The 16,056-nt window shown below is 51.6% G+C and overlaps 1 protein-coding gene across 1 annotated transcript; it reads left to right on the top strand.

Annotated features, from left to right (window-relative positions):
- The first annotated feature begins 6,121 nt into the window (after positions 1-6,121).
- Positions 6,122-15,762, top strand: LRRC15 (leucine rich repeat containing 15). The gene is made up of 2 exons (XM_032869772.1): positions 6,122-6,181; positions 14,006-15,762. Exon 2 carries the CDS (start codon positions 14,011-14,013, stop codon positions 15,760-15,762), a length of 1,752 nt encoding a protein of 583 aa, XP_032725663.1. The 5' UTR covers positions 6,122-6,181; positions 14,006-14,010.
- The last annotated feature ends 294 nt before the right edge of the window (positions 15,763-16,056 follow it).

The raw sequence follows: 16,056 nt of genomic DNA, 5'->3' as shown, positions 1-16,056 counted from the left end.
ACGGACATTTGTATTGTTTACAATAATCTGTTTTTACAAGCAGTGCTGCACTGAGCTTTCTTGGGCATGTAGCTTTGTGCACACACACAGTCATGTCTGTGTATTTGGCACAGACTCTGGTGAATGGCTCTACACATTTTGAGGCTTGATAGCTTTTGCTCTCCCAGTTTAGGTTCCCATTGGCAGTGCGTGAGACCGCCCACATCCCTAGCAGCCCAGGGTGTTCCCTATCTTTTTTATCCTGCCAGTCTACCCAGAGAATTTCACCATATGGTCCTGAATTCCCCATCCCTGAAGTGAACCAAGCAGGGTCACAACTCCATCTCTCAGGGTGCTGGGGAAGGGATAACATCACCTCCAGTTCTCTGGACTCTGTGTTATGAACTAAACTCAAGAAACATGCACGGGTGAGAAAGACTGGACTTCTCTGAAGCCCCAGGGGACAACATGACCCTTCTGGTTCTCCCAGGGGGGCTGGAAAGTGAGCCCTGAGGTTCACAGGGTCTGTGGCTGGTGAATCAGGCTTTTACTTTCACCAACAGATCTCACTTCTGGGGACTGACTGGGGCCATTTTATTTTCTCTGTGACAGAGACTGTGCTTCCCTATGAAAGATGGGACCTCAGGGACCTAAGCTCAGAGGTTCTGTCACTGGGGAACTAGTCCTTCCTGCATGGACTGGGTTACTGTGTTGAAAGCCAAGTCCTGTCATGAAGACCAAAGAGGATGGTAGGAGTGCTTTGAAAACTGGGTGCCTTGTGGACATCCAAGGGTCCTCCATGAAACCTGAACTCTTGCCATGCTGTTTGTCCTGTGGTGTGGCTCTGACTGTGCCTCTACTGTCCTCCAAAACCCCCAATGTCTTCCTATTGCCTGCAAGGGACATCACGCCCCTCAGGGAGACATCCCAGCCCTCTCCAGGGAGACCTGCCACAACCCCTGGGCTCCCACCAAACTCAGCATTGGTGGAAAGCCTTCTCTCTTTAGTCTGATTCGATGATTTTCCTTGACTCACTGTCCCCACACTCTGGATCCTGCTCATCATGTAAGGCCACCTTCTGCAGGAAACTCAAGCCTCATCCCTCCAAACATACCCACATTTAGCCACCTTATGCTGAGGACTTCGCCCAAATCCTTACTCTAGACCGATTTAAACACGGCCACACCTCTACCTGTAGCAGTTATGTGTGTACAAGCACACAGTGCTGGGAAGAGCACACAACTCACAGTCTGGGGTTTGAATTTTTTTCTGTCACTTAGCATGTGATCTTGAGGAAATTAATTAGCTGCTCTGGACCTTAGTCTTCCTATCTGTAAAATGGGGACAATTACTCCCACTCACAGGATTATTGGTAGACAAGTAGTTCTCAACCGTGCATGTGCGTGTGTGTGTCTGTGTGTGTGTGTGTTCTTAACTTGTAGAGACATTTTTGGCTGTCACAACTTGGGAGGGATGCTGGCTGGTATCTAGTGGGTAGAGCCCAGGGATGATTAAGCACCCTATGATACAGGCACAACTCACTTGTTTGCAATTTGCTTTACTACACTTCACAGATACTGCCTTTTTTTTTTTTTTTTTACAAGTTGAAGATTTATAGTAACCTTCAGTTGAGCAAGTCTGTCAGCACCATTTTCCCAAAAGCATTTGTTCATTTCATGTCTTTGTGTCATATTTGGTAATTCTCCCAATATTTCAAACTTTCTCCTTAAGATTATATTTATTAAGGGGACCTGCAGTCAGTGATCTTTGTTGGTACTATGGTAATTGGCTTGGATCACCACAAACCACACCCATACAAGACAGTGGTCTTGACCCATAGATGTTGTGTGTGTCCTAAATGCTCCACTGACCAGCTATTCTCCCACCTCTCTCCCTCTCCTGGGTCCTCTCTATTCCCTGAGACACAACAATATTGAAATTAGGCCAGTGAACGGCCCTCATAATGGCCTCTAAGGGTTCAAATGAAAGGAAGAGTCACACATCTTTTGCTTTAAATCAAAAGCTAGAGGGGCGCTTGGGTGGCTCAGTCATTAAGCGTCTGCCTTTGGCTCAGGTTATGATTCCAGGGTCCTGGGATCGAGCCCCAAATCAGGCTCCCTGCTTGGCAGGAAGCCTGCTTCTCCCTCACCCACTCTCCCTGCTTGTGTTTCCTCTCTCGCTGTGTCTTTCTCTGTCAAATAAATAAATAAAAGCCTAAAAAAAAGCTAGAAATGATTAAGCTTCATGAGGAAGGCATGTTGAACGTTGAGACAGGCCAAAAGCTAGACCTCTTGCACCAAAGAGTTAGCCAAGTTGTGAATACAAAGGAGGAGTTTTGGAAGGAAATTAAAAGTGCTGCTCCAGTGAACACACGAATGATTAAAAAAAAAAAATAGAGAAACAACCCTACTGCTGTTAATAGAGAAAGTCCGTCTGGTCTGGATAGAAGATCAAACCCTACATAACACCCCCTTAAGCCAAAGCCTAATCCAGAGCAGGGCCCTAACTCTCTTCAATTCTAGGAAGGCTGATAGAGGTGAGGAAGCTGCAGAAGAAAAGTCGGAAGCCAGCAGAGGAGGGTTCATTAGGGTTAAGGAAGGAAGCTGTCTCCGTAACATGAAAGTGCAAGGGGAAGCAGCAGGTGCTGATGGAGAAGCTGCAGAGAGTTCTCCAGAAGATCTAGCTCAGATCATCCATGATAGTAGCCACACTAAAAACCACCTTCTGTTGGAAGAAGATGCCATCGAGGACATTCATAGCTAGAGAGGAGAAGTCAATGCCTGGCTTCAGATCTCCCAAGGATAGTCTGAGTCTCTTGTTAGGGGCTAAGGCACCTGGTGACTTAAAGTTGAAGCTAATGCTCATTGACCATTCTGAAAATCCTAGGACCTCTAAGAGTTATGCTAACTCGACTCTGCCTGTGCTTCATAAATGGAACAACAGCACCTGGTTGAGAGCCCATCTGTTTACAACATGTTTACTGAATATTTGAAGCTCACTGTTGAGACCTACTGCTCAGCAAAAAAGAATCCTTTAAAAACATTACTGCTCTTTGACAAAGTACGTGGTCCCTAAGAGCTCGGATGGGGATGGATAATGAGGTTTTCTTGCCTGCTAGCACAACATCCACTCCACAGCTCATGGATCTAGGAGTCATTTCTACTTTCAGGTCTTACTGTTTAAGGAATATATTTCAGGGCGCCTGGGTGGATCAGTCGTTAGGTGGCTGCCTTTGGCTCAGGTCATGATCTCAGGGTCCTGGGATCGAGTCCCACATTAGGTTCCCTGCTCAGTGGAGAACCTGCTTCTCCCTCTTCCTCTGCCTGCCACTCTGCCTACTTGTGCTCTCTCTCTCTCTGTCAAATAAATAAATAAAATGTTTTTTTTAAAGGAATATATTTCATACCTGCTATAGATAGTAATTCCTCTGATGGGTCTGGGCAAAAAATAAAATAAAATAAAATAAAATAAAATAAAATAAAATAAAATAAAGTAGGCTCCATGCCCAATGTGGGGCTTGAACTCATGACCCCCAGATTCAGTCATGTGCTCTATTGACTGAGCCAGCCAGGCCCCCCCGGGCAAAGCAAACTGAAAACCTTCTGGAAAGGATTCACCATTCTAGATGCCATTAATAACATTCGTGATTCCATATTCACAGGAGTTTGGAAGAAGTTGATTCCAGCCGTCATGGATGACTTTGAGGGTCCAAGACTCCAGGGGAGGAAGTAACTGCAGGAGTGGGGGAAACAGCGAAAGAACTAGAATTAAAAGTGGAGCTTGGGGTGCCTGGGTGGCTCAGTGGGTTAGGACTCTGCTTTCAGCTCAGGTCATGATCTCAGGGTCCTTGGATCAAGTCCCACATTGGGCTCTCTGCTCGGCAGGGAGCCTGCTTCCTCCTCTCTCTCTTTCTCTGCCTACTTGTGATCTTTCTCTGTCAAATAAATAAATAACATCTTAAAAAAAAAAAAAAGTGGATCCTGAAGATGGAAATGAATTGCTGCTATCTCATGATCAGACTTGAACAGATGAGGAGTTATTTCTTATGGATTCCATCTTGAGATGGAAACTACTCCTGGGGAAGATGTTATGAGGACTGCTGAAATGACAACAAAGGGTTCAGGAAGAACCTAAACACAGTTGATAAAGCAGAGGCAGGGTTTGAGAGAATTGGCTCCAATTTTGGAAGAAGTGCTGCTGTGGGTAAAATGGTATCAAACAACACTGCATGTTGCCCATGAATTGTCCCTAAAAGGAAGAGTCAATCAAGGTGGCAGACTTCATTGTTGCCTTATTTTAAGAAATTGCCATAGCCGCCCCCAGACTTCAAGAGCCACCACCCAATCAGTCATCAGCCACCAACATTGAAGCCAGACCCTCCATCAGCAAAAAGATCATGACTTGCGGAAAGTTTAGATGGTAGTTAACATTTGTTAGCCATAAGGTATTTTTAACTAAGGTCTGTACACTATTTTAGGCATAATGCTATTGCACACTTAATAGACTACAGTATAGTATAAATGCAACTTTTGTATGCCCTGGGAAACAAAAAATCCATTTGCCTGGCTTTATTGTGATACTTGCTTTATCGTGGTGGTCTGAAACTGAACCCGCAGTATCTCCAAGGAACGCCTGTACCTAGGACAGCTCCCTGCAACCAAGAATCCTCTAGTCCCAAGTATCAGTAGCGGTGAGGTTGAGAAACTTGGTGTAGATAGGACACTGTAGAGTTGTGACAAGGTGACTGTGGGCTCTGATTCACAGCAGGTGCTTCATAAATGTCCATCCTTCCTCTCTCCATCCCGAGTGTCAGTTCCTCATGGGCAAAAAAGGTATGACTCATGCCTGTTGTCCACAGCTCCTGGTGCAGAGTGGCTGAATGTTAGAATCAGGAAGGAAGGAAAGAAGGTAAAGGGATGGGGGGTGCATGGTATTCTTATTCCAGCAGGTTCTGTGGAAAGGCAGTTGACAACCCCACTGTGCAGATACGGAAGTGCCAGGGTGGTAAGAGGCAGCGAGTTCTTAATCTGGAATATTATTTGGAAAGGAGGCTCGTTGGAGAGCTGGGGCTGGGCGCTGTGTGGAGACCCCTCCAAGCAGTCCTTGCCCCTCCTGGGCTCATGTCACTTAATGGACTGGGTGCATTCTGTTGCTGGCTCTGAATCATGGTGCCTCCAATGAGGAGGAATGTGCCATGATTCAGGTCCTGGGCTTGACCACGGCAAGCCGCCCAAGTGACTATTTCAGTAATAACACTACGCACTTTTATGTCTGCCTTTCATCGCAGATCTTAAAGCACAGTGCAAACATTAATTAAGGCTCCTGGCATTCCATGAGGCATGGTGTGTAAATATCACTCTCCCCACTTGGCTGAGAGGGTAAACTGAGCCAGGTGGCTCAGGCAGGTGGCTCAAGCCCAGTGCAGCTCTTGCCTTACTGAGGCTACAATTTGGAAGAGAAGCCCGGGTTTGGCAGCCTTCTCCCCTCACCAAGGAGGACCTCTTTCTCTTCTTCCCCAGGCTCCCTTAGTGATACCAAGAACAGAACCGGTTTCCTGTCCCCCTCTAGGGCAGTAAGGAGTGGCAGCAGGGGTGAAAGGCTCTGGGAGCTTCTCATTCTTAAATCTGCCCCTCAGTCGCACCCACCTGTGGGAGGGGGCAGTGAGGGAACAGAAGACCATGTCCCATGTCCGTGGGAATTGAAACATTGTTTTTAGGCGGAACTTGGTTGTTGGGGGTAAGGGGAGTAACTATCTTTCTTTGGAACTTAAAATAACTGCTTTTGCCAAAATGTGAACAATACGTAAATTGGGTTAGGCAAGTAAGAGTGTTCCTTGTATCATTCGTGCCAATTTTCCGGCAATTACATCTTAATAAAAAGTTTGAAAGATAAAAGAAAGAGTCAATGCTTTTCTGGAGCGGAGATGGACAGCCCTGGAAGAAAGGGAAGAAGAGGAAAATGTGTCCCGTAAAAAAAACTGTGACGGAAAGGCAGCCGGGCACGCGAGCGGGCAGGGCAGGCTGTGTCCCCCAGCCCGGCCGCCCGCCCCTCCCTCTGGCACGGCCCCCCCGGCGCTGACTCACGCCCGGACCGGTTAAATATGGCGGGGGCCGGCCGGCCGCACTCCTGCTGCAGCCGTCAGCCAGCCGCTTCTTGCTCTCGCGCTCCCTCTGGTCCACAGCGGGCGGGCGCCGCGCTGCTGGTAAGTGGGCAGGCCGGCCTCCGCCTCCTCCCTCCCTCCCACCCCCGCCAGCGCCGACTCATCCCTGCACCCCGCTGCCCACGGACCCCGCTGCCGCTGCCTCTCCTGGGGCAAGGCTGGCAGGGGCTGGGGGGTGCCACGGGGGGCTCTCGGGAAGGGGCCAAGTGGAGCCAAGCTGGAGGGGTGCCGGGCCAGGCCTCCCACTGCCCAGCCAGCTTGGGGCCATCAGCCCCCCTCAGCGGCGGCTCCCCGACCGGCCTCCTGCCCCACTGACTCTCAACAATCCCATGAGGTCAATCTGGGGGTGCTGACCAGATGTACTGCAGGGAGCACGATGTATTGAAAGTTGCTAATTTTAGAACACCAGTGACCCCTCCAGTTTACCTCCTTGTGGAACTAGCTCCACTGGGGGAAGAGTTTCTCTTGTTCAAAGATTTGGGTTTTTTGAACACTGCTTTTCCCCAGCACACACTGCGGTGGCCTGTGGTGGCCCGACCTGCGTGTGAGTCTGTCCGGGACCCATGGAGGGGTTCCCAGAAAACACATCTGTCCTCTTTTTGGGGACTTAAGAGTTGCTGCAGGAGTGAGCTCAGCTGATGTGGCGTGCCTGGTTCAGATTTCCAGTTTGGACCTCAGCGGCGGACTCAAGAGTCGTTTCGGGTTCTGAGCCTGTGTGTGGTTTAGGCCACCCCATTCGGGTGGCTTTTTCGTCTGGCCAGCTGGACATGTCCGGGTGTGGCCATGGCTGTCAGTCCTGAGCAGGGGGTCAGGGCCATAGAGGAATTGTGATGAGGGTGGTGTGCATTTAAAATTGTGATGCTGGTATAGCTTTACTGGTGTCTTTGCCCGAATACGGAGGCAGAACAAGGCCAAGGAACCAGCTGAGCAAAACCGGAACTTTCCTAGAGTTTTCCCACCTGTGCCAGAGTGTGAGCGAGCCAGGGCCAAATGTGTTCCCTCAGGGCAGGCTGCGATGTTCTTGGAGAAGGTGTCCCTCAGGCTGAAGGTGCTGGATGCCCGCCCGTCAGGCTCCGGCTTCCCTGGGATTATCTGGGATCCTGTCTTCATCTTCCGCAGCTCCCATCTGTGTTGGTACCACTGCCCCCAGAATCTAGAACTTCTCTAAGTGCTGGCACGTCTCTCATTCTGCATCGATAGGACATCTGGGGTGCATTCGAGGCCAGACAGTCCCATTTGCCTGTGGTCTTGAGTCAGCGGGCGGGCTTGGCCATGAGGACACCAGCATGTGAGCGAGGTTGGGGCGGAGGAGCGTTCTGAACACGCCTGGCAAAAAGTCAGGGCACCCCAGGCTCCCCCAGGGCTGGTGGATGCTCCATGGGGGCTTGCTCAGTAACTGGAGGGGGTGGGGGGCTGTGGGTGCGAGTAGATCCAGATGGGGAGAAATAAGCAGAGGCAGAGCACAGTCCCAAGACTGTGATTACACATGGCAAATTGCTTCCCAGAATCCCGACCACGAAGCAACAACTGTATCTTCTGGTTTCATGGCCTCTCTAGCTTTGGGGACACAGGATTTAGAAAGCGTCTCCAAGATGCCTTGTGGGGGTTCATCCATCTCTGTCTATTTGGGGTCCACTAGGTGTCAGCCTGAGGAGGGGGCTGTAGCTTCTTTCCTTCAAGCCCAGAGTGGGAGATTCTCCCTGCTCTGCTGGCAAGTTTGTACCCCCTGCTGCTTTGCCAGGCTAATTACAGCCCTGCTCTGGCCTCTGCCGGAAGCCCTACCTCCCCAAACCCTGGGGCTGGAAAGGAATTACTTTTTCTTACTCATTTTCTTTTTTAAACAAACGAACAATGTTTCGGCTTTGAAGGTCCAGGAGAGATGGGGTCTCAGCTGAGCCAAGTGGGGAGTTAGGGTGTGGCCGGTCTTCCCTTGGGGCTCCAGGATGCTTTGTGTTCGGGATGCAATGTTCTTAATTCGGGTAAATCCCTGAAGGGGCTCTGTGTTGAAATTATGGGATTAACCCCTCCTGGCAATCCCTCTGTTCCTTCCCTCCATCTACTCTTCCAGGCCACTCCAGGTGAAACTGAGCTAACATGGGCATAAGAGCAGCTTTAAGGAAGAATATCCCCCCAAACTGTGCAGCCTGGGAGTTGGGAGGGGTGCTTGACCTTGGTTACTAATGCTGGGCAGCTGGAGGGTGGCTTGTATATGAGCCTGAAGCCATTTTAGGACAGAGGAGTAAAGCCACCTCTTCCCGCCTTCCAGGCACTGTCACACACGTGGCTGATAAGGTCCTGAAGCCTCGTGATAAGATTCAGGGGTTCACCAAGCTACACTTTGGTAGAGTCCTGCCCTGGGTGTTGGGAATCTTCAACTGACTATATGACTGGATTAGTCCCCTCCCCACTCCGGGCCCCTCAGTTTTCCCATCTACAAAATAACCAGTTGGTTTGACTGGATAGTCTCAAAAAGCCCTTGCACACTGTTGCCCCAGGCTCTAAGCACTGCTTCTGGAAGTAGCCTCTGCAGCTGGCTTCAGTTTAGCACCAATACCAGGTTTCTAACACAGCTGCAGAAAGGGCTGCAGAAGGAAATGTGGGTAGAGGTCTTTAGGCAAGGTCGTGGCCCAACGTTCAGCCTCCCTGGTCCTGAGCTCAATCTCTCCGTTCTTGCCAGTAAATGACGCAGGTCAGGAGCATGTCTTGAGGCTGGGCTAGACCCCAAAGAGTGCTTCTGAGTGTCGAAGGTAGGCACATACATCAGAGTCACCTGGGGAATTTGTTAAACAGTACAGACTCCTGGGCCCAGGCGGACCTAGGAATCAGGATCCCTGTGGGTAGAGCCCGTGGAGATCCTGGTTTTACTCCAAAGCAGAATGAACAGGAATAGTCACTGACATTTAGTAGAGCACCAAGAGTAGCCACCAAGGAGGACTCTAAGGGCGTCGTAGGGAATATCCCTTTAATCCTCATGGCTGCAGTGCTGTGAGGTCAGGTCTATGAAGCAAGCATCCCAGGATCTTCCGGATGATTTTTATGTACAAATTTGGGGTGTAGGGTGCGTACCCCCTGTTTAACGAGATGGGAGCATCTTTATGCATTGAGCCTTTCAGTCGGTGATTTTGGACCTGCTGGACTGAGCCTGATGAGCAGCTTGATGGAAGCGGATACGGGCTGGAGGGGGCTGCAGAGGTGCGGAGGTGAGGCCATGGGATGGAAGCCCTCAGCAACACAAGCCTGATGCCTCCCTTGACTGGATGGGGCAGCCTGTCACTGCCGATGACATCATGTCTAGGGAGACCTCTCTGGGGATAGGGTACAGGCCAGGGAGGGAGCTCTTGTCTCTAGGCCTCAGTTTCCCCAGGTGCACTGGACGGGGGAGGACCAGACGCTCCCTAATCCCATGAAATGGCTCCTGGCTATTTGAAGATGCACTGATTACCGGGGGTGGGGTGGGGAGTGGTTCCCTGCCAGGAAAACTCCTGAAATGAGGTAGCTGGGTATGAGTTCTTCTGGGCTCCATGTGAAGGTGGGGCTAGGCCAGGAGGTGTTAGGCCCGTTCGGGGTGACTTTTATGGGGGAGGATGAAGAGAATGGTGGGGCTTTAGGCAATATTTCCTTTCAAGATTTCTGGTCAGAAGATATCAGTGCTATTAAGGGCCCTTGGAAGTCTTTACAGGAGAGAAACTAAGGCCTAGAGAATTTACCCAAACTCATACTCCCAATTTAGCATCAAGACCAGAGTAGCACATTTGTCTGCCGGGCTCTTTCCAGAAGCTTTGCTCCATGGCATTGACATAAGAAGGCATCTCCTCTCGGGGGACGTCATGTTTTGGATGTGAAGGATGGTAATAAAGCAAAAAGTGCCAGCCCACCAACCAACAAAGCCCAGGGCTTCCAGGCTAATTATGTGTTCAGTCATGAGTCACAGGTAGTTCTCGCTGAAGAGACTCAGCCCAAGTGCCTGGGCCAGGCGCTTCTATTCCTGAGGGAGGGACTGTGTTGGAGTGTCCAGGTGAGCTTTCTGTCTATCCGCTTGGTTCATGGAATTCCTGGGCTATCGACAGATCCCAGGCTGGCCCTCCTCCTAGGACGGGGGCTGGACTGGGTTGTTGCAGTGATGGGGAACGCGTTTGGCCGCCCAGGGGAGGAGGGTATAATTAGGGTAGCTTTGTGGGTCTTTAACTGGCATTGGTCACAGCTGCCAAGCGGCCCTGGGCAGCGTGGGCTATTAGGCTGCTGCGTGCCGGGCTGCTGAGGGCCACGGGCTGCTGAGTACGTTTGCCCCGCTTGCTCCACATCCCAGGGCCCAGCTGGCTGGCCAGCCCTGCTTCTGTGGCCCCTCCTTCCCGAGAGGGCTCTGCAGCTGGGTTTGAGGTGGGCTCTTCGGAGGGCCTTTGGAGCAGTCAGTGCCTTGTGGCAGTGACAAGTGCTGGAAAACAGGAAACCGCCACATGTGGGGCCAGGGTAGACTCACTGTGCAGACATGAGGGTTTATAAAAAGGAAAATCTGCAAATTCTTGCAATATTTGTCAAGCTGAGTGTGGTCCATTTTAAACAACAGTGGCTCTGTTCCCATAAGGAGATTCTCTTTTCTCTCTTCCTCCCAAGCCAGGAGGCACCCTGCCCTGGCCCTGAGCCCTTCTTGGGGCTGGCTTGATGCCCCCACCCCAGCTGGGGAGTGCAGGTGCAGAGAAGATCTGGGATGGGTCCTCCAAGGGCACCTCCTCCCACACCCTCCCTGACAGATGGGGACATTGGACAGAGACTGCCTTGGGTTTGCCGCGTTGTGGACCCTTAGTTTAGTCTCTGACAGTTGGGCTACAACACCATTCTGAAGCATGCTGGGGTTAGAAGTCAGCATTAAAGATAGCTAAGTACCGGCTAGTACATCATCAGGCGCACCAGAGCTCCACCTTTTGTAAATCAGTCCAGAGGTAATTCTTGCACACACACATACCAGGGGGATGGCCAAACACCCTACCTGCCCACCCAGGCCCCTTGGAACACAGACACGATCCGTCTTGGTAGATGGATCTCATATCCTGGCTCTGGGACTCAGCCTTAGAATCCTGAAGTCCTGGGGATAGACAGGTCATCAGCTGTCATCCAGTTCCGTACCCAGCAGGTATAGGGATCTTCTGTCCAGTTTCCTTTCCAGACAGTTGCTTAGCCTCTGCTTGAACACTTCCAGCGATGGGGAGCTTACCACCTCCATGGGTTGTCCATTCTGATTCAGACAAGCTCTCTTTGGGGGTGAACTGAGATCGACTGCCTCAGAGCTTCGACACACCACTTTTAACCTCGAAAGCCATAGTGAGTCCCAGGGCAGTCCTTCCTGTACCCTTGGAAAGTGCCAGTAGCTTCCTTCACAGATGCTCTTCTTCTAGGTATCCATGCACAGTTCCTTCAACGGATGCTCAGATATTCTGGTTTATGGGACTCCTGACCCTCCCCTTGCCCTTCTCTAGCAGGCCTTCAAGAGACAGTTTTGTTATTAGTCTTCTTGAAGTTCAGGGTGGGACTGGGCATGGCAGGACAGGTGTGGCCTGACCGGGGCAGGGCAGAGGAAGAGGGTCACCTCCTTTGTTCCATACTTCATACTTCTGTTGATGGTGCTGGCTAAGATCACATTTGTTTTTCTGGGTAGTCTCCTTTCTCTGTTACTATCAATAAAAAGCCTTAAATCTTTCTCCTGGGGTGGATGTTGAGTCACTTTTTCTGTGACCCCTGTTTAGGTTATTCATTTTCCACTCTCAGGTTCTGGACTTGACTTTTGTCTAGGTAGGTTCGTCCTTCTAGATGTGTCCATAACTTCATCTGGGTCCCATGTCTCAGCATCTAGACTCTATTGGCCAAATTATTATTCTTTCTTTCCTCCATCAAGTTTTTAATGCAAGATTACAACAGGTCAGGGCTTGGATGGCTGTGAATAAATTAAAAAAAAATCAAAGTCTGGGTGGGTGAACTTGGGTTCTGTCTTCAGAGCAGGCTTGTCGGCACAGGGCAGGATAAAGGTGCATTGACTCAAGGCCAGGTGGGTAGTCTGGATTATTCTGAGTCGTGGGCCAAGACTAGAACCCCATGAGTTCAGGAAGAGAGCCTGAGAAATACCTTCTCCACCCAGCCAGTTTATGTCCTACACATCATCATTTGAAATTTTTCTGACTCAGGATTTTTGCTCATTAAAAGGAGATGCATTGTGTTAAAAGAGCATCAAAGTGCTCACCCAAGAATCTGGAGCTCCAGGCCTTAAGGTCTGAGCCTCAGTTTCCCTGCTTCCTTCATCCCCATAAAATAGTGGGAACGTATGATCAGCAGCTCTTAACCCTTTGGAAGTTAGAGACTCCTTTGAACCTCAGATGGAAGTTACAGAGGCTGCTCTACACAGACACAGAAATCCTTAGTCCCTGGAGTAAGAATGCCAAGATCAAAACCACTTTGAGGCCTTCCTGCCTGGCAGAGTCCATGTTGTGGATGAGCCTGGACAGTCGCACGCATTTGCACAGCACTGTGTGGGACACCCTAACATCCATTCAACTATTTGTTCCTCTCAGTGGCCTCAGAAGGGGGCGGAGGTTATCCTCTCAACTTAACACATGAGGAAGCTGAGCTTGAAGGCTCCAAGTTTCCTTCAAGGTCCAACAGCTGGTTAGTGGTTCTTAACTATTCATGCAGGTAAGGGCTCCGTCCAGACCTCCCATCCCCACCACATTGGATACGTGATCTCTAATTATGTAGATAGGTAATTCTCGTCACCCCTGACCTCAAACATTCAACCTTTCATGAACTGGGCTCCACCCCCAGATCAGCACCACGCCTGTGGGAGGATCTGGCCCTATCCCCTTTGAGCTCAAAGTGCATCTTAGGTTTTCTGGGACTTACTCAAGGTCACTTAATGTTTCCTTGTGGAAACTGGAACTAGTACTCAGAAGGCTGGCTCCAGGCATTGGGTGAGCCACAAGAGCCTCTTCCAGTGAGACGGGAAGTGGCCCAGATCATTTTCTTTCATTGGGAAGGTGGTTTGAATTAAGTCTCCATTAAGCACCTGTGAACGGATTCACAAAGGACCAGGTTGTCGGTCCTGGTGATGGGGCTGGGCAGGGCGGTGCTGGGGTGGGTGTGGGTGTGGGGCACCAGGCAGGGGAAGAGCTGAGCTTGCCCTGTAGCCTTTTCCACCAGATCCGCAGTGCGTCCCACCTTAGCTTGCTGCTGCTGCTTGCCCAGCAGATCTCCTAGTGTGTGGTCTTAGCATCTTCTCCCAGGTTCAGGCCCTATTTATTTGGTCTCATCTCCTATCTGTTCCTCCTGAGGAGATCATGTCCAACCAGCAAGTTCAGGTGCTCTGGGGGATACACAGATGAGTGATCTGGGGGTTTTGTATCCAGACAAGATACTGTTCCCGCCTTAAGGGACCTATAGGGATGAAAAATGAACATCCCTGCCCTTGAAAAGCTTATCGACTAGAGAAGGACACAGACGGGAACACAGCAAATGCCATACGGTGCCAGCTATGGCATGGCCCTAGTGGACACGGGGAAGACCCCCTGCATGGGAGGGTAACTAATACTGACTCACAGTATGTGGGGAAGCTTCCTAGAGGCGACTGCATTTGAGCTGGACTTGGAAGTATGGGAAAGATTCAGAGGAGGACAAAGAGTACCCTGGGTGGGGGGAATTGCTTGGGCAAAGGCATGGGGAGAAGGTGGAAGAGACTGACTGACCAGACCATAGGTAGCGTAAGTTGGGGTCTGTGATGATGGCATTCGAAGACAAGCCAGTGTTTGGCACCGAAGATGTTGGCTTAAATATAACGGCAGTGTCGGTGAGATGACCCTGACTCACATGCGCTCTCTCCCCTTGCAGAGGCCATGCCGCTAAAACATTACCTTCTTCTGCTGGTGGGCTGCCAAGCCTGGAGCGCGGGGCTGGCCTACTATGGCTGTCCCAGTGAGTGCACCTGCTCCAGGGCCTCCCAGGTGGAGTGCTCGGGGGCGCGCATCGTGGCGGTGCCCACCCCCTTGCCCTGGAATGCCATGAGCCTGCAGATCCTCAACACGCACATCACCGAACTCAACGAGTCCCCGTTCCTCAACATCTCGGCCCTCATCGCGCTGAGGATCGAGAAGAATGAGCTGTCCAACATCATGCCCGGTGCCTTCCGTAACCTAGGCTCCCTGCGTTACCTCAGCCTTGCCAACAACAAGCTTCAGGTTCTGCCTATTGGCCTCTTCCACGGCCTGAACAACCTTGAGTCGCTCCTTCTGTCCAGCAACCAGCTGGTGCAGATCCAGCCGGCACACTTCTCCCAGTTCAGCAACCTCAAAGAGCTACAGCTGCATGGCAATCACCTGGAATATATCCCCGACGGCGTCTTCGACCACCTGGTGGGCCTCACGAAGCTCAATCTAGGCAAGAATAGCCTCACCCACCTCTCACCTAGGATCTTCCAGCACCTGGGCAACCTCCAGGTCCTCCGGCTGTATGAGAACAGGCTCTCCGAAATCCCCATGGGCACGTTCGATGGGTGCGGAAACCTCCAGGAGCTGGCCCTCCAGCAGAACCAGATTGGTATGCTCTCCCCTGGCCTCTTCCACAACAACCGTAACCTCCAGAAGCTCTATCTGTCCAACAACCACATCTCCCAGTTGCCTCCTGGCATCTTCATGCAGCTGCCCCAGCTCAACCGTCTCACCCTTTTTGGGAATTCCCTGAAGGAGCTCTCTCCGGGGATCTTTGGGCCGATGCACAACCTGCGTGAGCTTTGGCTCTACGACAACCACATCACTTCTATCCCGGACAATGTCTTCAGCAACCTCCGCCAGCTGCAGGTGCTGATCCTCAGCCGTAACCAGATCAACTACATCTCCCCAGATGCCTTCAACGGGCTGGCGGAGCTTCGGGAGCTGTCCCTCCACACCAACGCGCTGCAAGAGCTGGACGGGAGCGTCTTCCGCATGCTGGTCAACCTGCAGAACATCTCCTTGCAGAACAACCGCCTCAGACAGCTCCCAGGGAATATCTTCGCCCACGTCAATGGCCTCATGACCATCCAGCTGCAGAACAACCAGCTGGAGAACCTGCCCATGGGCATCTTTGATCACCTGGGGAACCTGTGTGAGCTGCGTCTCTATGACAACCCCTGGAGGTGTGACTCAGACATCCTTCCGCTCCACAACTGGCTCCTGCTCAACAAGCCCAGGCTGGGGACGGATACTCTCCCGGTGTGTTTCAGCCCACCCAGCGTCCGAGGCCAGTCCCTCATCATCATCAACGTCAACGCGGTTGTCCCCAGTATCCAGGTCCCAGTGATCCCTGAGGTGCCCAGCTACCCGGAGACACCACAGTACCCAGACACACCCAGCTACCCTGATACCACCTCCATCTCCACCACTGACTTCACCAGCCCCATGGAGGACTACACCGATCTGACCACCATCGAGGTCACCGAAGACCGCGGCACATGGGGCATGACCCAGGCCCAGAGTGGGCTGGCCATCGCTGCCATTGTCATCGGCATCATTGCCCTGGTCTGTTCTCTGGTTGCCTGCATCTGCTGTTGCTGTTGCAAGAAGAGGGACCACACAGTCCTGATGCAGATGAAGGCACCCAATGAGTGCTAAAGAGGTGGGGCAGGGGCAGGGCTGGGGAACCGTGCAGCTGCTGGAGGATCTGGGCGTTTCATCGCTGCGCCTCCAACCCTGGGTCCACAGAGCGACCCCTGCTCCCTCTCGCTGGTCCCCGAGAGAAAGGTGCGCCCCACCTTTTCCTGACCTGCCTGGTTCTCCTCTAGAGAACTATAGGAGAACCAGATCTTGTGGGACTTCCTGCCACCAGGGAGATCCCACTGGCCATGGGAAAACCCCGTGGGGTTTCTCATTCTCATCCCTGGGCTTCACTTGAGAAAGCCCTTCTCC

The sequence above is a fragment of the Lontra canadensis genome, unplaced genomic scaffold (genome assembly GCF_010015895.1).
Source record: "Lontra canadensis isolate GAN:19392208 unplaced genomic scaffold, GSC_riverotter_1.0 scaffold38, whole genome shotgun sequence".
Lineage (NCBI taxonomy): Eukaryota > Metazoa > Chordata > Mammalia > Carnivora > Mustelidae > Lontra > Lontra canadensis.
The sequence above is the reverse complement of the archived record's forward strand: the minus strand, read 5'-3'. Positions and strand labels throughout refer to the sequence as shown.

Coding starts and splice junctions, on each gene's coding strand:
- LRRC15 (XM_032869772.1), top strand. CDS start 14,011: ATGCCGCTAAAACATTACCTTCTTCTGCTGGTGGGCTGCCAAGCCTGG.